At 47.2% G+C, this 21,828-nt stretch overlaps 1 protein-coding gene and 2 long non-coding RNA genes across 5 annotated transcripts in view; 2 read left to right on the top strand and 1 right to left on the bottom strand.

The window, feature by feature from the left end:
• The window catches only part of LOC309662610, a 592,813-nt gene that overhangs the window by 8,265 nt on the left and 562,720 nt on the right, over positions 1–21,828 (top strand). The gene's annotated exons all lie outside the window — the stretch shown is intronic.
• On the bottom strand, positions 5,635–11,879 carry HOXD1 (homeobox D1). The gene is made up of 2 exons (XM_082465492.1): positions 8,579–11,879; positions 5,635–8,220 (listed from the first exon to the last, which is right to left on the bottom strand). The coding sequence occupies exons 1-2, from the start codon at positions 9,222–9,224 to the stop codon at positions 7,886–7,888; spliced, it is 981 nt and encodes a 326-aa protein (XP_082321618.1). The 5' UTR covers positions 9,225–11,879; the 3' UTR covers positions 5,635–7,885.
• On the top strand, positions 13,561–21,338 carry LOC309662601. Of its 3 annotated transcripts, none has more exons than XR_014264803.1 (3): positions 13,561–14,095; positions 18,833–19,068; positions 19,589–21,338. It is a non-coding gene; the product is annotated as an uncharacterized lncRNA (long non-coding RNA). The 3 variants fall into 3 exon arrangements; XR_014264805.1 differs by lacking the exon at positions 13,561–14,095 and adding an exon at positions 18,053–18,456; XR_014264804.1 differs by lacking the exon at positions 13,561–14,095 and having other exon boundaries at positions 18,035–19,068.

The following is a 21,828-nucleotide window of genomic DNA, read 5'->3' as shown; positions in this document are numbered from 1 at the left end:
GCAGGCTTTCTTAAACCCACAATGGAAATAGTTATAGGTTTATGCACAGTTGAGAAATTCACAATTCCCCACTGGCAGAGTAGGTAAAGAGAGGAATTCCTTCTTTCTGCAGCAACAAAGTGAAAAACGTGGTTGATCCTATTTTAACTTTGAAGTCAACAGAACACAGCAACCAGAGTGTCTGTTTTTAAGGATGATCCATTCAACACAGGGAGGTGACCCAATGTAGGAAAGTCATGTAAATCAGCACTTGGTTCTAATTTATGACACCTGACCCTTGAAATACCATGCATGTCAATTCACATGTCCTTTGGATAGAGAAAAATTGAGCAGAAGTGTGATGGATTTAAGTTTTCTGTGTCGCCTGGAATGAGCCAGTAAATTGAAAGCAGTGTTTAATGGTCTAATGCCCCTATTGTTTTTTATTTCCCCCAGGCTTCTTCAAAGGTCCTGGGCTCTTACTTAATTCAGAGTACTCAGCCATTGCTCTCATCAGGTATCCATTAACTGCCACTTTACCTTAGTCTGTTATCATGTACCACCAAATTTTGCTAATTTTATCAATAACCCTAGGACTTTACTTATTCTCTCCAAACTGATTCTCTGCAATTCTTGTTTTCTTCTCAATATCTCTTCAATTCTGGTTGTTAATATTCTGTGCCTGGCACCCAGGAGCTCAATAAATATTCGTTGTATATCTAAATTATTTCTCTCCCTTAGCCTGCATCTTTTCGTTCTGGCTGCCTATTACAACTCTCATAATCCATTCTGTATTAGTAATTAGTGATTGTTTATTAAGCATCAGACATTGTGCTAAGCAGTCTGCATGTATTATCCCTGTTCATCACCAAAAGTCAATGAAGTAAGGACGTTATCATTCCCATTCTTTTTTTTTTTCTTTTTCATTTTGTTCATTTTTCCTTTAACTGTGCAGAAGCTTTTTATTTTATTTATTCTTATTTTATTTTTATGGTTACTTTGGGGCTTTTTTAGGCCGCGCTGCGTGGCATTCGCGATCTTAATTCCCCCACCAGGGATCGAACACGTGCCCCCTACAGTGGAAGCCTGGAGTTTTAACCACTGGACTGCCAGGGAAGTCCCGTTATTATTGCCATTCTTAAGGGAGGAATGTAGAAACTAAGCATTACTGAGTCATCTGTCCCAGCATTTGCTCCCAAGCCTATCTGCCTCCACTCTTGTAACCACTACATTTAATTGTTTCCAGACCTTTCTTAATAAACTCCACACTAGACCTTGTTTGGTTTCAACAACCCTCCTCTAAAGGTTCTGTTCCCATAAGGTCCTCAAGTGACTGTAGCAAGTAATTAATGCAATATATTAGAAAGCCTCAAACAACAACCAAAGTGCATTATAAATTATAGTCTGAAAGGATAAAAGGGATCGTTTTAGACAACATTCACACTCTTTGTTAGTTTACAATGTATTCAATCAAAAGAATGTGTCTCGAGGCACAATGAAAGAAGTCTATAGTTCTCCCTCCTTCACCTGCTAGCCTGCTATTGGTATTTTATCCTGTGGTCAAGAATAGCTTGTCTTCTACAGTAAATAATAAAATATAAAGAGTACTTAGCAAATAAGTGGTTATAGTGTTCTTCACCTGGTAGAAGAGGCACTTAACAAGTAGCACTGTACACTTCATCTACTAAAACTGCATTCAACTTTCAGCAAATAGTATAGAGAGAGAACTAATGACGGAGGGGGAAGAGGGAGACAGTGGCAGGGAGGAAGAGGGAGAAGGAAAGAGAAAGTGAACAAGAGAGAGGTCTCATAAAATGCAGGAGATTGTAAGTGCTGAACAAGTAATACAAACAATAAATGCTACAGAAGCTCAGAGGAGCTCACTTTAAACTTGGATGATGCAAAAAGATTTTACAGAGGTGATAGGATTTGAGCTGTGCCATAAAGGATGACGTAGGATAGGCAAAGAGAAGGTGGGAGAAAATTACAAGAGAGGAATATCACGAGAAGTGGTTCAGAGGCAGAAAAGCATAAATTGCCTTGGGGAAAGAATGAACAGATCACACTACCTGGGGTTAAATTTTTATGTCAGGCAATGGTATGAGATTAACATGGATGAATACAGATGTAAGGGGACTTGAGTCTCAGGCTAAAGACATTTGAGTTTCTCCCACTGACAACCAACCAGGAGCTACCAAGAATTTAAAAGTGGAACAACAGGATGGTCCAGTGGGTAAGATTCCATGCTTCCAATCCAGGGGGCCCCGAGTTTGACCCCTGGTCAGGGAAGTAGATCCCGTACGCATGCCACAACTAAGAGTCCGCATGCCGCAACTGAGACCCAGTGCAGCCTAAATAAATAAATAAATATTTTTAAAAAACAACAGTGGAGGGCTTCCCCGGTGGCGCAGTGGTTGAGAATCTGCCTGCCAATGCAGGGGACACAGGTTCGAGCCCTGGTCTGGGAAGATCCCACATGCCGCGGAGCACCTGGGCCCGTGAGCCGCAACTACTGAGCCTGTGCGTCTGGAGCCTGTGCTCTGCAACAAGAGAGGCCGCGACAGTGAGAGGCCCGTGCACTGCGATGAAGAGTGGCCCCCGCTCGCCGCAACTAGAGAAAGCCCTCGCACAGAAACGAAGACACAACACAGCCAAAAATAAATAAATAAGTTTATAAATTAAAAAAAAAAAAGGGAAATAATTACTTAACCTTAGCCAAAAGGATGTTCTCCTTAAAAAAAAAAAAGTGGAACAACATGGTGAAGAAGTGGCTTTAAAATGGATTGGCCAAGGAGACTGAAGGCAAGGAGACAAGGAAGGCATCCATTGCACAGATGAATGAAGGATGATGGAGCCCGTGAAGGAAAAATAGGCAGAACTTGGTGACTAATGGAAAGCAGGAGTGAGTTGGTTATACTTATCTCTTGTCTTCAACAGAACAAAGCATTTACTTTGGAGTCCCACATATCTTCAAAGAAGACAAATTCAAAATTACTTCTTTATTCTGAAAGCTTGAAATATGGACTTAAGAACAAGGAGATTGAGAATCTGCATGTAAAGCGCTGACACCCATTTGAAGTTTCTTAGTAGACCCTAATTTATCTGTTCAGAGCAAAGTGGTAACTTCAGGGGAGGGGGCTATCACCATTGTTCATTGTTAACTTTTTTGTGCATCAAGACCCATGAGAAACATTACCCAGTTCACACATACCACACACACATTCTAAAGCTCCATAGGTTAACTTATCAAAGACTCAGCTATTACTTCAATAAGCGCCTCTTGTTGATGCTAATCTTACAGAGCTACATTATAGTTAAATAAACTTTTCAGTAATAACCAGCAGAGTAAAGGATTATGGAAGGATACTAAGATGATAAGGAAATGTAATGATCATCCAGACCAACCCCCTTCGTTTTATAGGAGAAACCGAGACCAGGGAAGTTATTTTCCCATTTAATCTGAAAATACAATTACTGCTAAAATCCAGGTCCCCTCCCTTAAGAACAGTGTTCTTATTTTCCCAGCCCTTTTCCTCAGCCTCAGTGATGCCACCCTTCCAGGAAATGCTTAGAAGTCAGCAGTGCAGCTGTGTCATCTTTAGCTCTACAATTCTCTTCTCTTTGTATCATTGAGAAGGAAACACACCAGAAAAGGACCTCCAGGATGAGACAGAGCTCCCACTCCAAGGCAGTGAAGTAATTCATCCAGCCGGCAGTCCAGAAGAACAGAGTGGGGTTGAGATGCTCAGAGAGCAGAACAGAGCCCCAGTCCGCCATTGTTCACATTACCTACTATTTGATACACTTGAAGAGGAGCAAACAGTAATTCTGGCTCCAAGATGTCGGAGAAAAGCAATTATTGATATCATCTTACAGGTAATGGCTAAGTAGTGGGAATAGAGCAACCATTTCAGGAAGGGACAGAGATGAACCAAGAGAAACTTAAACTTCACTAACTTGGGCCCTACCAGGTCTAGGGAGGTGCCCTAGCAATTTTGTATTTATGATTTTCAGGTTTGTTTTTTTTTTCTTAAAGAGTTTCCCTCAAATTGTAGTTTAGGCTGCACAAAACCCCTAAGAATGGGATCTGCTAAATAGTCTAGAGCCCTCTAGAAATGCCTCAAAGATCTCAGTGACCTGCCTTATTAGCTATTACCAGTCCAAATGACCACTCTTTGGCTGTTCTTTATAGTTATTAAATATACCAATAAGACTATTAGAAATAGAAGACATAGTGTTTAAAACTTTACAATCTAAATAATAGACCTTACTTTCATACCAATATTTAGGATTTCTTTCCATTTGGCTTGAATTAGTTAAACAGTTTCTATTGAAATTATATCTCTGCATAACAAGTATAACTTCAGAAGCAGTTACAAGTGAGATGTTAAATAGAACTATTTTGTATATTTGTTGCATGTTCCTGCCCCGGAAATATGCTATAGAATTCAAAGCCATGAAAACCTTGATTTCTATTTAGATGGAGATTTATCATTATTTGTGAGATATGTCCAGTATGGTTTCACTTTAAAACCACAATAAAGTTTTAACAATGGGTATTTTTCTCGTTGAGAGGTCTGTGGTCAAACTAAACATCTCTTAGAACCTGATTAGGTCCTGATGTTTTCAAATTCAATATTCAGCAAATACAGAGCATTTGTTTGGCCGTGAGAAATAATTAAGAACTTCGGAGTTAATGCAACTCTCCGGAGCCTGCTCCTCTTTGCTGATGACATGATAATCAGACATAACCTCTTCCGGTCTTAGGCCTCACATTATATAAGATTGAGGCAGAATAAATCACATACAATTAATCTTTTGAGGATCTAGGTGACATTGCTTTTGGTTTTTACATCAGCAAGTCCTTTGTTTGCCAGTAGTCAGGAACAGTAATGAAAATTTTTTATGTTATTAAATGCTTTATTTCTTCTTCCTCACTCCCAGCTATCCTGAATCCAGAAAAATAGACACATGGTCATTCTGTGAAGACAAAGGAACATTGAATAGTTAATTATATAACAGATAGAGCTGGCCACTGTGTATTCATTCTTGTAGAGAGTTGCTAGAGGGTAAATTAGCATATTTAGTTCGAAATCTTGTAAAATAGAAATGGGATGGATTGTTTTAGCAATTTCACAATTTGTGTAGTAACCATCATACTTCATCGAAGATCTGACTCAAAATAACACAAGGCTCTGAATAATGGGAAGGGGAATGTTCTACAAACATCCACATGGGCCAGGTTATCTCCAATGATGAGATGTATTTAATAATGTCAAAAATCCACTTTACCTGTATAAATACAGTATCACTGTAATCCTAGGGGCTGCATTTGCTTTCTCAGAACTGAACTCTTTCTTCCAATGATAGGCCTAAAATAAAATTGGCAGAAGTCATTGAGTTGTTTCTGTAACATTTTCATTGCTGGAAGGGACCTCCAGAGGTCACCTAGTTCGTCCCAATCTCCAGCCAGGACTCTCCCTAATACTGAATATAGCTGTAGAGCGATCTGCATTAAGAAAGCTTTTAAAGATCCCTGGGGTTGGTCAAAAAATAGCTAATATTGGTCTGATTCATAGAACAGCATTATACATATGACAAAATAGCCACCTTCATCAGGGAAGACATCCATCAGGGCTAAGTGCTAGTAGTAGCTTCAAAAGGAAAAGCTTTATTTTCTCAGAGAAAAGGGTGGTAGATTAAGGAAATGACCAAGCGTGTTGGTATTTTTTTGTTTAGGTGTACTTTTGAATGCTTATCAAAAAAGAAACATTGTCTTGTCAAAGACCACTGCAGGGTAAGCCCAGAGATAGCTGTGAGCAAGCAGATCACAACTCTTTAACAAGTCCTTTCAAATGGCTACAGAGCTCAGAGGGGGAGCTGTTGTCTCAAACAAGATCCAATTAGCATCAAGTTAGTGAAGGGCAGATGGTGAAACATAAGAATAATATTGACAGACCTGCTTTTTAAATGGTATCTTTCCCCCCTAATCAGCTGAGTTTGTTAGAGCTGATAATTTTATTTCCTCAAACCCATTCAACTGCGGGTGCAATGGACAGGAGTTTAAGTGTAATTTCATTCTTCTAAGAAAATCACGACTGTTTTATAGGTAAAGTATTCCTCCACAATTATCAAACTTCTGAATTATTGGGTTGAAGTACTACACTACAATCTAGAAATTCTGCTAACAGGAGAGCTGAAGCTCTTAGCTGGATTATTTTGGGCCTTTAAGCCTTTCCGTTGAACTATACAGAGAATTTAAAGATAGAGCTATAGTTATCTATAAAGTGAGGGAAATGACCTGCCCTCTCCCCCAACAATTGTCCCAAGTATCCACATGATTTTGCGTATTAACACCACAGTTTTTCAAATCATATTTGTGTAAGGTTACATAAAAGCCTGCTCAACCACAGGTGCCTTCAGGGATGGGAACTGGGGGGCTGGATGGAAATAAGAAGTGTTTTATCACATACCTTCTTGCCAACTTTCAAATTTTCTGCCTGTACTTCTTCCAAAGAATTCATTTGAAAATATATCATTTTTTTAAAAACAGAAAGGCACCCCTGTGCTCTTACAAGGCTAGACACTCAGTCCGGGTTACAGGGAGTGGAAAGCTGCGACTACTGGCCTCTCCCATCCTCCTTTGTAATTCTTGACTTTGGAAATGGGAATTCAGACACTGAGATTTTTTGATGTGCAGCTGCCTTTCTCAGAACACTAACCAACTAACAAAGTCTTCAAGTTGTCTTTCCTCTTCCTTTTGTGAGAGCAAGAGAGAAAAGGACAAGGAGATCTCTCTGCAGTGTCTCCTTGGCTATACAACATTCCCACAGTGGACATCTAAACTTAAGGTGCAGTCTACATATTCACCATAAAACTAGGGCACTTAAGGAAATACTTCCATAATTACTTGGATATTGGGCAGAGTAGGTTTTTTTCTCCCTTAAACGGCTCAGATAATCGTCCCTAACTAGTTCACATACACAGCCTTTAAGAGGTGTTGTTTTTTAAAGTTATCAGCCTAACAAATTCCCATAGCTGAATCAAGAAATTCCAAACAGAAGAAACTGAATCAGCTTTAAGGAAAGATAATCAAAACATAAGAGTGTAAGGAAAAGCAGAAGGTAGCACATTCTGTTATTTTTATTACAAAAAAAAAAGTTCAAACCCTTTACATGCTATGACATTAAATGTCATATATGAGTTCACTGCAAGCAAACCTCTTTAAAAATATACATACTGTATATATTTACATTCAAGTTTGAGTAACTGGTGTCAAGGTATAGTTCAGGATCTTTACCCACCCTGTGGATTTGTTCAGCTACAAACTAAACAGCGATTGTATCTTCACTCAGGCACATGGAGAGGTAGAAACTGCTTTTTAAAGAAAACAAACAAAACCTGTAGTGCAAACGTGAAGATCATTGCTGAAGCAGCTTATACATCAAGGAGGCCCTAACTATAACTAGCTTTGGTCATCTCTAGAAGCTGAATACATGTAGTCTTGTCTTTTAAATTAAAACCAGATAAAACTTTGGGTAGATGCTCTTCTGAGCACATCAAGGTGTTGGTAGAGCTCAGCAAGGAATACTCTGCCACTCTGCACCGAGAATTGCACATGACTAAGTTAGGCGACATAGCAGCAGGGCTGGGCGGGCAGCTGGGCTCCTTTTCCCTGATAAGACACAATTAATACACAGATCAGTGGCTTTAGAGACTTCAAATTAACATCTGTACACCCACCGCTCGGAACTCAGAAGCCACCAAGATACTTCCTCTCCCAAGTGAAACCTCTATTATTTCTGCCCTGCCCACCTCCATCCCAAACTGAGCTAATAAGTCCAGATAAGGGTAGGGTGGCCTATAAGTTCTACAGGCCACGGTTCCTCAGCCTCGTGACTAAACCTCATGAAGGTTCTTGGGCCTGGGAAGGGCTCCCCAGGTTCTTGGCAGAGTTGGTGGGGCTCGTTCCTGAGAGGGGAAGTTGGAGGGAAGTCAGGGTGGTGGCCAAGGGCAGAAGCCCTTCTCGTTCCCTTTTCTTCTGTTTCATCCTGCGGTTCTGGAACCAGATTTTGACTTGGGTGTCATTCAGCTGCAGTGAGTTGGCTATCTCGATTCGTCGGGCCCGAGTTAAGTACTTATTGAAATGAAACTCCTTCTCTAGTTCTGTTAGTTGCTTAGTGCTGAAATTCGTGCGGATCGCGCTGGACGAGTTGGCGGCTCCATACTTGGCGAATTTGCCTGCAACGTAAAGACAGGGAATCAGCGGGGCGAGAGGACGCGGAGACGAGGCTCGGGAGAGCTTTGGGTCCACATTAGAATCAAAGTCACTGAGCGGCCCTCTTGGGTCTCCGAACACAGTTGTGCCAGGAGAAAAGCTTCACCGAGTGCTCCTTCCCGCAATTTTCTCAACGCCTGGCACTCGGGGCACGCTCAATGGAATTCGCCTGCTTTAATGATGCCTCGGACCGCGCTTCCCCCATAAAACCCAAACCGCCGTCCAGAGCGACAGCTACAGCACGCCCCCGGCGCAATTCCGCGAGGCAGGCTCCGTCCCCAACCCCAGTGGCGTCCGTCCGTCCAAGGCCCAAGCACTTACTTTTCTTCGGGGCGTTCCTCTTCACTTTCATCCACTCGAACGTGCTGAAGGCGGCGGGGAGGCCGGACGAAGGGGACGCAGACTTGGGGTAGAGGCCGGGGGAGGGGGACGCGGTCTGGAAGGCCCCGGAGTGGCCGTCGGCCGGCTCTTTGAGACACGCCGGGAAGGGGGCGGGCTCGCCGAAGGCCGCGTAGTCCACCTGGCTGCTGAGGAGGAAGGAGCCGCCGCCCGAGAAGACGGCCGAGGTGGCGTAGTGGACGTGCGCCCCACCGTCGTCGGCCGGCCGCCCGAGCGCGCACGGGAAGTCGTACGGGGGCCCGGGCCCCGGGAGACCGTAGTCCGCGCCCCCAGCCGCGGCAGGTGCCGTGCCCGGCTCGTAGGGCCCCTCCAGGGGGCACGGCGCGTACGCGGGCGCGGCCGGGGGCGGCGCGGGAGGCTGCTCCGGAGCGGCCGGGGGCGAGGGCGCCGCTCGGGCCGCGGCCAGGGGCAGGCAGCTCACGAAGGCGCCGTCGCCTCTGCCTATGGGGAAGGCGGGCTGCAGGACCACTGGCCGAGCGTCGGCGCGGCAGAACTTGGGCGCGAAGCTCAGCACGTCGCCGCCGCCCCTGCCGCTGCCGCACGACACGTAGTCCAGGTAGGAACTCATGGTTCCGGTCCACCCCACCTGAGCGCGCCGGCCGCTCCCAGGTGCGGGGCCCGCAGGACCGCCGCGGTCGGCGCCGCTTCGCCTTCCCTCTCTAGCCGAGCTGCCCTCGCCGAGCCATGGCAAGCCAGGCGGGGGTAAATAGAGGCCTAATATAGGGGCGGGGTGGCCACGTGGCGCCGGCCGGCCAATGGGCGCCGTCCCAGCACGGCCTGGGTCCCGACTGGCGCTCCGCTCCACGCGCCTGCCCCGCCGCCAACTTTGCCAACTGGCAGGTGGCCTCCGCCCGGCGCCCTACCCCGGCCCGGCGGAGAGGCGCCCTGTCCTGGGGCTGCCTGGGGAAGGGCGGGGCGAGAGCGCGGGACGCCTGCTTCCCGGACAGGTATTGGACCAGGTGGGGGCAGAAAGGCAGGACTAGCCGCTCGGGTAAGGACGAGAGGATGGAGAGGGTGAGCGCTCGTTCTTCTGCATCGTGGGTGGCTAGTCTCTCGGGTGTGAAGGGTGGGCGCCGCGGTGTGGAAGGTGTTAAAAGGCCCTCGGGGACCGCTCCTAGCCTCCTCCAGGGAAGGTAAAATTATTCCTCTTCCCTTTTTCTCTGAGCCCTTAAGCGCTTTCAGTGTTCTCGGCACTCCTCCTAATCTCTCTCCTAAACCTGGAGTAGACGTTTAATTTTCCCTCTTTTCCCTCTCCCCCCGACTCTGGGGACTAAATTTTATGCTGTAGGTGCTGTGTAGCTGGGGCGGCACAAACTCTGCACTTTTAAGCTAGATTTTTCACGTTACTTCGCAGCTTCTTCGATTGCTTCCATTTGTGGCGGCATGATAAGGGCGAGTATTGGAGTCCAGGGGTTTGATTTGGACAGAAGAAAGTTTCTGCCTTGTGGGACGTTTAGCAGATTCCCCCCCTCTGACTAGGTTGTAAAATAAAGAATCTGCCCTTGGAGTGAAACGCTCGTTGTGCTGCTCTCTGGGAGGTTGGCACACGCACCGTTGCTGCGCACGGTTTCTCTGAGGCGCTTTGGCTCCAGGGCGCAAAGGCTTCCCAGGGACCGGTCAGATCTCAGAGGTTTGGAGAGCGTTGTACCTCGAAGCAATTAAAGCTTCTGTTCCATCAGATAAGTGCTGCGTCGTCTCTTGCGAGTGAAATCTGAGGTCTCACAATGTTAATGGGCTCACGTCTTTCCCTTGATAATATGGTTTTGTTTACTGAGTGTAGAGAGACGGGAAATAAAAGTGCAATTGGCACGGGAAATGAAAAGTAGAAGGGTTACAAAGACAAGCTTTACATTGATAAACCTTCCAACTTCCTTGAACATTTTTTTAAATGTTTCCCTCTTTTGGGCTCTAGGACAAATAACAAATTAAATAAATAAATGTTATTTACACACAGCGGTAATGAAAGAGGGTGGTTTCCTAAAACTCTGTGTGAATAAAGAGTCTACTTTTGGCTTATTTGAGTGCCCTTGAAGACTTGATCTATTACAGCCTCTGAGTTATGGTGACCGAGGTTTTATTATTGTTTTACTGATCCACTTGTCATGAAAGAGCGATTGAGCCCTTGCCTAAAATTCCACTCTGTGGAAGTCTGGAAAATAGGAGCTTTTACAGTCCAGGGAGCCAGTTCCTTACAGGGATGTGAACTTGTGAATAAACAGAGCCACACCAAAAGTGTTACCAGTGTTGAGGCTGAAGTTGAGCCAGGATGGGGGAGGGTTGAGCCTGGAGGAGAGGGGGTAGGTAGAGGGTAGACACCTAGGAATGAGCACAAAGCTAAAGAGGTCTAGGATTCCTGCACTGCTGAAGTTCTTGGATTTAATTGGGAAATAAAATCCTGGGCTGGAAAATAGCCCTTCAAACTTGATATTGCTACTTCAGTTATCTCCTGTAGCCAGTCACACAACAAAGGTCCTAAATAGTTTTTATTTTTAATAGTTTTTAAAAAGAGAAAAAGGCTCTTCTCTAGCACCTTGGTTGGGAAATGATATAGCTCTTCAGAGCTAGCTCAGGCGTCAGATATAGATGCATTTCTTCACTGTCCTTCTTCTGTGCCCTTAATGCAAAAGTATCAGCAGGTCAGATGCTGCTGAGTTCACAATGCCCCCTCATCCCCCGACTGGCTAGACTTTAATTTTTACCAGTTTTTACCAGCATAATATCTCAGCTCTCACACTCTTGTCTCAAAACTATAAGACCCGCTCTCAAATGGTACTCATCTGATCACAGCTCCTAGGTCCAGAGGCCCCAAGGGGTCAAGAAGGAAGGGTGGCCTTGTAAACGTCTCCGGAGAAAGACACCAGCTGGCTGCAACCCAGATGTAGGACAGGAAACCCAGACTGATTGTTCGGCAAATCTGACCAAAACCTAGCAAATTAAGGGCCTTTTCTCTAAGGTTTCAGGAAAAACAGGCAGCTAGGTGCCTTGGCAACCTTCATTGCAACAAAGACCAGGTTTTTAATGCTAAGCATTTGGAACAAAGGTTGGGTCCTTCATGTCACAGTTGAGCATTGACTTTGGTGCACCCGTGAGCTGTACACACTATTTCCCCAAAGAGAAATTTTGGAGATTGAGCTTTTGCTGAGAGAAGGCAATGTCCTGAAAGGGACATCTAAAATTAATAATCTAAAAATTAGATTATTAAAATTGTGCTATTTTAACAACTGTGGGTGAGGGAGGGTGGGTGGGGTGTTCAGTATGTGTTCAGACCCAGTAACAGTTCCCTGATAACTGCAGGCAGAGAGCTACATTCTGTTCCTCCTTCTCTCTACTCCCTTTCATCTCCCAGCCTTTGGCATATGCTACACCTTGGGGCTCAGAGTGGCCATCTCCACTCCTGGGCTGGTTCTTGACTTGCTCAGGATGAAAGTCAAGACTCTGATCATCTCAGACTCAGATTCAATAAACATTTGCCAAGGACCTACTGTGTAAGAACTTTTTTGTTAGGGGAAGTTTAGGCTGAGAAAAAAGATATTCTCAAACCAAAGGAACAAGGGATTCATTTCTGGCACATGTTAGCTATACTATAAATCTACTCTAGGAAAATCTGAATCTATAATTTTCTAAGGAGATGTTGGAAGATATTATTGGGGCAATTGTGTGTATAAAGATACAAATATAGCATATTTTTGGTAACTTTAAAGTTTGTCTCCTAGAAGTTCAGAGTATGGAAGAAATGTCTTACTGATTTTATTGCTTGTTCAAGTCATGGATTCTTGAGGGTCACTTACCCTGCTGCGTCTTGGTGCTGTGAGTTCTCAGCAGGAGGTGACAGCCTAGGGGCCTGATTGCCAGGTTGTGTTTGATGTAGGAATGCTTTGAAATCTGTCCCATCGTACTCACCACAGCAGTCACCCCCTAACCACCCCCCAGGACTACCTTTCTCTCCCACTCAAACAACAGTCTTCTTTTCTGTAGACAGAAGTGATGGAGGGTGGCAGTCTGGTCTTCTGTGTGTTTACAGTTGTTCCTAAGAAGCCTCTTACAGTCCCTCTCCGCAAGCCTCACTGTGTTATCCCTTGGAGATGCTTGAGCACATGCAAACTCTTGGCTCCACAGCCCCAAAGGACAGAAAGGCTCTTGCTTGTTGGGATAAAAAGGAGGGTTCTTTTCTCTTAAGCAAGATTTGCAGCTCTCTGCAGCATCCTTCTATCCTAAGGTAGAGGTAGGGATGAACGGGATCCTAAAGACAGGAATTCAAAACCTGTCCGAAGTCTGATAACATGACCCTCCCTGAAGAAAACAGTTTAGTCTGCTGTGCCTTTCCCTAGAGTTTTGTGAAAGACTTGTGGGTCAAGCCCATGCCTGGCACACAGGAGGCATTCAAGAAACATTTGTTGGCATATGGACACCAAGAGGGGAAAGCTGGGGGGGCGGGGGTGGGGGAGCGGCAGAGGGGGATGAATTGGGAGACTGGGATTGACATGTATACACTAATATGTATAAAATAGATAACTAATAAGAACCTGCTGTATAAAATAAATAAATAAATTACAAATCAAAGGGAAAAAAAAAGAGAAACGTTTGTTAGGCAGAAATAAAAATGGACAGAATGGTGTGTCTTCACCATGACCAATATTGGCTAAAGGATATCCTTAGATTATTGGCTCCCGGCACCACTCCAGGTGGGTAGGAATCACCAGAGAAGCTTGTTTAAATGTGCAGGTTCCTCAGCCTCCCCTGCATCCGCACTGAGCTTCTAATCTAATAGGTCTGACTCAGGAGTTTTTCTTTTTAATAAGCCTGTTGGGTGATTCTAAAGCAGTGTTCTTCGGAACCACACTTTGAAAATTTCTGCTTTAGGAGCAGGGGTGGGGGGGCAGTGTGGGGAGAGAGGGGTGATTCTTGACCAGCAAGGTGAGAGTTCATGGCTAAATGGAGCAGGATTATACCTGAAAAGTGTCCAGAAGTCTGTTGGGTAGTAGGGGCAGAGAGGTCAATGTCAAGGTCAAACTTAAGTCTAGCTGGACTGAAGTTCCAGAAAATATCCTTCAAAGGTAGTCAGTAGGAATGTCTCAAGTTTTGCTGACAAAATAGTGCTTTGAAGAGACCCAGCTTACTTCTTGCCACTTCCCTAACTTGGCTTTGAGAATGCCAGTGGGGTAGGAAGTGAAAGAAAGGGATTTGTCTCTCCCAATCCCTTCAGAGAAAGCTGAGTGGTTCTGAGGCAATGGGAAGAAGGAAGGAGTAGGAATGGGAGTCTCAAGAGAGAGGAGCCAACTCTCATTTCCTTCCATGTCTCCCAGATTGCCTGGAATGAGCATTTGAGCCCTCAGGATCCAGAGGGGGCCAACCGTCCCTTGGCCTGAGATGTAACTCTTACTCTGGCTAGAGATTGACCTTTAACAGCATAAGATGTCAATGCTAGAAGACCCCTTAGAGGTAAGCGCCATCAAACCCCTCATTTTAGTGGGGAAGTTACTTTATTTACTCAGACTTAAAAGGCAAAGCCATCCTGCAAAAGATGAGGGAACGAACTTGGGTCTCCTGAATCCCCACAGTGTGCAAAGAGGGCGGAGTCAGGCAGCCTGTCCTGTGCACAGTGGTGGCCTCCATGCTGAACAACAGAGCAGTGTTCAAGGACACCACACAGCCAGTGGGGCTGACTGGGAGGCCTGCAGCCCTCCCTTTGCCATTTGTTTGCTAAACCTGTGCCCCAGACTTCTGAGGCCCCACCCTGAGCTGCTCCTGCGAGAAAGGGCAGAATTGAGCCAGGGTCCTCACACCCTCCACCAAGCAAAGGTAAAGGATCCCCTCATTTCCTGTTCAGCTTGATCAGCATCAGGGCCCTGGAGACAAAACAAGAGGTGTCCCTAGATTAATGTAGCTGGATAGGCAAGTACAAATAAGGACATGTGTGAACACACATAGGTACACCCAGCTCAATTATGCTGATCTTTTTTTTTTTTGCTCCTTTATCTTTATAATGGGTATTAAGTTTAAATTTACATGGTTCAAGATTCAAAGGGTACAAAAGGGTATGCAGTGAAAGCCTTTCTCCCACCCCTGTCCCCAGCCACCTAGTTCCCCTTCACATGGACAACAATTTTAAGAGTTTCTTCACCACTTTTATGAGTATATCTTTCCAGAAATACTTTATACCTTTACAATTATAGATATACTTGGTTATAGATACATCTCCCCACATTTTTCCATAAATGATAACATATTACAAGACTCTTCTGCACCATGCTTTTCCCCCATTATATATTGAAGATCATTTCATACAGAACTTTCTACCTTAGTTTTACAATTTTATGCTGTTCTACTGTATGCATCTACCACAATTTATTTAGCCAGTCCGTTATTAATGGGCATTTATTTTCATTTTGGTGTTAGAAACACATGTTCAAAATTTTGCCTATTAGAAAAATTCCTAGACATGAAATTACTTAGTCTAATGTATGTGCACTGGCAATTTTGATATATATTGCTAAATTTATCTCTTTAGAAGTGAATCAATCTATACTTCTACCAGCAACATATGAGAATTCATGTTTCCTCACACCTTTGACAAGTCAGTGGGATTTTAAAGTTTTTTTTTTTTATTTTTGCCAATCTGATCAGTGAAAAATAATACCTTTTACTTACCCTTATAGTGTCTCCAAAAATGTCATTCTTCCTTATCGTATTTGATCCTATTATAATTTTATTTTACAAATGCTAATACTGACACAGAAAAAAGATAAACAATTTACTGTAGTCACATCCAATGTAAATGGCCAAGGTCAGATGTTCAGCACTCTTTCCTATACTACACTGTGCCACAAGGAAGCCTAAGGAGGTTCAAAGAGAATGGGTGGCTTCAAGCATTCCCTGAAAGACACATGGTATAAAAAAAGCACAGAAGCTTTCAGACATCTGCTAAGAGGCCTCTCCTTTAGTGGTCTGATACCAAGACCGCATTTCTGCATGTTCCCCTGGAGAGTACCTTCTGGAAGCTGAAGGACTCTGATTAGCAATCTGATCTGACCTAGCCCTAAGCATTAGTTTGGATTCAATATCTGGGAAGCAGTAGGGTGTTGTTTTTAATTTCCCTGAGACTTAGATTTCTCACTGGCCACCCAGGATCTAAGTATTGATCATCGTGGTGTGGGTAAGAGGACGTTTTCCCTAGGTTTTAGCATTATATAGGACACTCACTTGGACCTGGTAAAGATAATACCTAAGTGTGGGAGTGCACACACCCATGCACACACGCACACTGCTCTAATGGTAAACTTACGAGGTAGATATCTTTATTGACTGTTTCATTGATGATGAAACTGAAGGCCAGAAAGATTCAGTGAATTTCTTAGGGACACACAGTGTATCAGGTAGCAAAGCAGAAACAAATGTACAGAGACCTAAACCTGAACTCATTCATTTCCCCTACGGAGTCTTCTCTTCCCCCTCCACTGTTCATTTTGGTGGATGACCTGACTACTCCCTCAGGCCGTCAAAATCGAAACCTAGGAATTAATATCCACAACTCCTCTTTCACTGATCCGATTGATCACCAAGTCCTGTGAATTCTTCCTCCTAAATGCTCTCCTCTTCATCTGTATTTCTTCCTCTCTAGGCTTGATGATGGCAGCAGCCTCCTCCTTTGTTCTTCTTGCTTGCTATCTCTCCTTTGTCCCCTCAGACACAGTACCCCCAAGAGTCAGCTTTCCAAATACAGATAATAGGTAACCACGTGTCCCAGCTTAAAACCTTCAGTGGCTCTCCCTTGCCTACACATTAAGTCCAGACACCTTTACATGGCCCTTACACAACCTCTCTGTCCAGCCAGATGCCCCACTCCGGCTCCTCTCCTTGTTCCAGGTCCACACCTTGCTCTTTCTTCCCTCCCTGCTTTTGTATGTGCTGCTCTCTCCACCTGGTATGTCCCTCCTTCCTGGGCCTAAAAAATTTCCTGTATTTCAGGGACCCAAATTCACCTCTTCTGAGAAGCCTTTTTTGACACTACGATACTGTTAGTGGCTCCTTTATTCCAGGAACATTTTGGCCACACCTATGTTATAGCATCTGTCACACTGTCTTAGGATTAATTCTTTTTCTCCCCCCAGTAGATCGAAGGGTATACACATCAATTTTGTATCCTAGAGCCCAGCACAGTGCACGTAAGAGCTGTTCAGTAGCTATTGGTGAAGGGAGAGAGGACTCTGAACCAAGGACAAGAGGTCCAGTATTTTAATTGCTTGAGAAGTTCAGGACCCTGTGCAAGGCTTAATGCTTCAGTTTATATCTTTCTGAGGAAAATGGCAGTAGACCATTTCTCCAGAGCAAGTTTTTTCCACCCAAGAGGATGGTGAGAGAGAAGAGGGCTGAGGGGAGGGGGAGAAATCTGGGACTTTCTGTCCTTCAGGGGCTCTTTCCTATGGGCTGAGGCAACACATTAACTTGAGAAACTTCTCATCTGTTGTCACTTAGAACAAAGGTTAAAGAGAGGGTAGCCCAGAACTCTCTTAGAATTTATTACAGAGAGGACAACAGGTACCGCTCAAGAGGGGGTACAAGGCCCCGGCTACCCGCTCATCCAGGCCTTCCTGCTGTGAACAGCTGTAAGACTTGAAGCCTGCCCCCGCCCCCGCCCCCACCGCTTGTAGTCTCCTCCTTTACAGTGTTTCGAAAATCAACCCAAAAGAGCCAAAGTAGAGATACTCCAATCCTTCCCTCACACCATAAAAGAGAGAAGAGGCATATCATGTGGTTAGTGTTCTAAGTGTATTTTTATGGTTATTTTAAATGGCATTCAAGTTTAGTTCCAAGTTCAATAGGGGTCTCATCCTGCATCCTCCCACACAAATAGTCCTGCAGGTGAATGAGAGAACGAAACTAGTTCAGCGTCTCCCCTGAATTCTGATCCCTCGGGACATCTTGTATAAAACTCTTAAATAAAAGTGTATGCAAGAACCTTCCGACCCATTGAGATTTTTCTTGTCCTGCCCTCAGAGATGGATTTGTCCCTTTCTGGGAGGACAGCAGCGTTGAAGGAGGTCAGTGGGGTGGGCGGGAGGTGCGTGGGGGCGGGGCGGGGCGGCGTTGGGGCCGGGCAGGTGGGGGGCCTGGGGGCCCTGCGTGCTCCGCGGGCTGGGCTGGCGGGCGGCCGCGCGGCCGCGGTGCGAGGAGGGGACCGGCCGGCGCTGCCCTCGGGCCTCGCGCGGCAGAGCGCGAGGCGGCGGGTCGCGCCCTCCGTTAGCGCTCAGCCTGCGTCTCCTCCGCTTGCGGTTTCTGGTCGGATCCCAGCTGGCCCGGACTTGCTCCGAAGTAGGAGGGACCGCTGTCGAGCGAAAAGTGCACACCAGTGATTGATGAACTCTTAATAGGACTAACCTCTCCCGCCCCCACCCTAGACACACACGCAGAGCAGGCCTCCACCCCCGCCCCTCCCCCGGCCTCCCCGCGGGCCAGAGGGACGCGGTCGCCAGCCGGTTGGGTGATTAACTCACCGTTTGTCTCTCGGAAAGTGTTCCAGGTGGATCAGGAACACCCACCCGCCCGCCGCTCCGCGCCGCGCCGCCTCCGGGAGACCGGATCGAGCGTCACATGGCGCGGGCCGAGCCGGCCTTTGTGCAGCGCGGCCGCCCCGCCGCCCCGGGGAGGCGGCGGCTATTGTTTCCCGCGGGGGTGGGAGGTGCTAGGACTCGGGGTCCACGCCAGCCCCCTACCCAGTGTGTCCCCAGGTTCGAGGATGGGTGGGGGCCTCCTTTGTGTGTTTTCTGCCGGCGGCGGAGATGGCATCGTTGCTGCCCCAAGAGGTTAGGAGACGCGGGTGAGGGAGGTCAGTCCTGGCTCTGCCACTGCCTGGAGCTCAGCCCAACCGACCCAGTTTCCCGCTCCCTCGGCCCTTGGACCCTTGTGGAGGTTGGGAGGGATGTGGTATTTGTAAGGCAGCGCTCTGAACAATAGAGCCATCAAAAGACCTTCTCCCTGTCTCCTCATAAGTCAGGGACACTCTTCTCCCCTCCTTCAAAAAGGCCCTGGTCCAACAGGTCCTCCTGGCCCGGTTTTAGCCCCACTTCCCCAGCAAAAACACTGCATTTGTATCGGGGTTCTCCATGCATCCTCATTTAAATTAAGATCTCCTCCTTGGGCTCTTACTAATGTTAAAATCCTATTCTAATGGTTTTCCAGTTATTCTTCTTCCATGAAAATGACCCAGACTAGATATAGGAACCAGTCAAGATATTTTGCCACAAGACCTGGGACAAGAAGACTTACATCATATCTCCCACCATGCTGATCTCCTGGGGACCCTTCACCTGTTTCTGCTACTGCAAATGACTGGACATGCATTTATTTACCTTGGTTCTTCCTGCATGTGTGGAAACCTTTTGTTCACTGTGCTTCAGGCTGGACCGGGCCTGAAAGTGGGTCTTTGAATTGTGTTTGTACTTTCCTAACTTGCCAAGGTATGAGACCTGAGCGAAGTGTTTAGGCATGGGCTTTGGGCCAGGTATAAAAATCCATTGGGCACCAAGTTTGGGCCCCGAAAATAAGGGCATTTGTAGCTGGAGTACAATACAAGGGAGCAATGATAACTAAGATTTCCTCCTCTGTGATGATCCTCTCCACCACCAGTATCACCAGTGCAGTAGGTGCAGAGAATTCATCTACCCTATCTTTTTTCTCTCCATCCAGGCCTTCTGCAAGAGAGGTCTAAGTGAGCCAGTCGTCAGAGGTGATGAGGGTGTGGCTGGCAACTCAGTCTCAGCTCCCTGTGCCCAAAGTGTCTAGGGATAGGTCCGCTCACCCAGGCCATAGCTAAGCCCCTCTCTGGGAAGTTGCAGTGCCCTGAAGTAATCTGGCTATAGGCCTGTGGGAACTGGAGACTTCTGTCTCTCTTTTTATTTAATATAAACTTCTGTTCATCGTATTCTTTTCTTACAGTTTCTGGAAGAAGGAGCAGAGTAAGGCCAAGAGTTGCCAGATGAAGAGGACCTTCCTGGATCTAACTGGGATTAACCCATTCTTGACTTCAGGAGGAAGTTTCAACTAATTCTCAGGATAAAGTCAAAACAGGCCTGTGACTGTCCCTTGAATATTCATGGTGTAAACAAGCTTCTGGCTCCCCCAGGTCAAGCAGAGAAACACTTTTTATTAGAATGTTGGGTTTCTTCTTTGTTATTCAAACATACACCCACACACATCCTCTTCACCCTCCCTAATGAAAAACCTCAACAGATGGGGAGCCTAGGCTCCCAAGCCTGCTGGCTGAGAAGATCACTTCACTCAGGGGTCAGTTGGCCGGTACAGAATGGGGGAAGGGGAAGGGACGAGTAGCTAGTATAGTTAATCACTATTTTTTAATACTCCTTACAGATAGAAATTCAAAAAATCCTTTTCAGCAAGGTTAGCAGCCTCCGGGGCCTGGGAAACTAATTTGGCTGATGTGTCTCTGATAGGGACTAGGCTTGGGTTGCTCCAAGGGGAAAGCACTTGCTCTATATTCTCTCCCCCTCTCATCTGAACGCCTATACAAAGAAATGGTACAAATGGATGGTTAACTTAATGATTCCATCAGAGGCGGATTCTTCTCTGTCAGGTCGCTGGATAAGGCTGAGGTCTGAAAGCCAGGAAGTAGAATGTGTAGTCGCCCTTTCTTGCCACCTTTCCAGGGGCCAGGACTACTCTTCAGGCCTTTCCTCGGCCACTTCCCCACCCCCCTGGCTAGCGCAGTTGGGTCTTCTGACTCCACTCCATGCTGGGTCCTGAGTTTCTCCTCGTAGCCAGGGCAGGCTCTCCCTCGGCCGAAATCTTTTCCCACCCCACCTCCCATTTTGCAGCTGGCCATTCCAGCTACCTCACCTCAGCGCTGCTTTAATTCACGTTTGACTGTCTCGACGGAACAACCAGAGGCTCCCGAATGACCGCCACCCCCCATCCGTGGGCCTGGGCTTGAGGCCCCGAGCCCTTTCTTCAGGTCCCAGGAGACTCCCCCACAAACTCCCTGATCCCACCTCCCTCAAAGCGGTCTCTGTAGGAAAAAGGCAGAGCTGGCCACGGCCACAGCCAGAGAGCCATTTCCTCCCCTTGCGCAGACGAGGTAAAGCCTCCTCGAGCCCAAAGCCCGGAGAGAGGCCGACCCCTCACCACCTGCCGGTGTCGGCCCCCGCGCCGCCTTTGTGCGGCCTCCCCGCCGCGGGGCCCGTGGGAAGCCGCGCGCACAATGGCGCCGCCGCTCCCGGAAGACCCGCTGCTCCGGGCGCCCTGGACCCAGCGCCCGGTAGCGAGGGGCCAGCAGCCTCGAGGCCGTGGTGAGCTCCCCACGGCCCCCCGCGCGCCGCTCCCGGGAAGAAGCCTCGGTCTGGGATGGCGGTTTCCTACCGCTGCAAACTTGCCCCTTCCCGCTGCAGTCCGCTCCGGGAGAAGGAGAGGCCTGGACCCGGAGCGCCAGGCCGGGCCCAGGGCTCCCCTCCCCCACTCTTCTTTCTCTGCTTTTCCGAGACCCGGGAGGGAGGAGGCGGGCGCCTTCGCCGATAGAGCAGCTATTGTGACCTTCCCTCGCAGAGCGGGAAGCCAGCCGGGTGTGTACCGCCGGCGGTGGCGGGGGAGGAGGCGACTGTGTGCAAACCTCGGGGTGCGGAGGGGGTAGCACTGGGAAATAAAGGTTTGCAACCTCGGGCATTGGAGCCCTTCAGAGGGCGTTTGGTTGTGTTTAGACTCCGGTGCTTCCTAACACTAATTGCAGGCTCAAAAGCAGCAGAATTTATGGCGAAGGCCAAGGCGGCTTGTTTATAATTTATGAAGTTTTAAATGGTCGTGCGCGGGCCCCCGCTCTCGCCCTGGCCGGCGTCCGCGCCGGAAGCGCCCTCCCCAGACTCGCCGCCGCCCGCACTCGCGCCGGGAGCCACCGAGTGTGGCCATCCCATGACGCTCACGCCAGTGGCAGGAACGGATCCATCCTAGCCGCCCTCAGAAGCCTCGGGAACCTTTCTCCAGAGGTGAGAGAGGACCGCAGGTTTGTCCCAAGAGAACTCCCACCCCTCTAGCGAGGGGTGCTTCGGGGCGGCTGCGGCTGCCTGGAGAGGGAGTCCCCAGCCCCGCGCTTCTTTGAGCCCGAGTGTGAGAGGAGGCTGATGTCAGCCGGGCTAGACACCGTTTAAAATCTAATCCATGAAACGCTAAGC

This window comes from Balaenoptera physalus, assembly GCF_965194825.1.
Source record: "Balaenoptera physalus genome assembly, chromosome: 6".
NCBI lineage: Eukaryota > Metazoa > Chordata > Mammalia > Artiodactyla > Balaenopteridae > Balaenoptera > Balaenoptera physalus.
The sequence above is the reverse complement of the archived record's forward strand: the minus strand, read 5'-3'. Positions and strand labels throughout refer to the sequence as shown.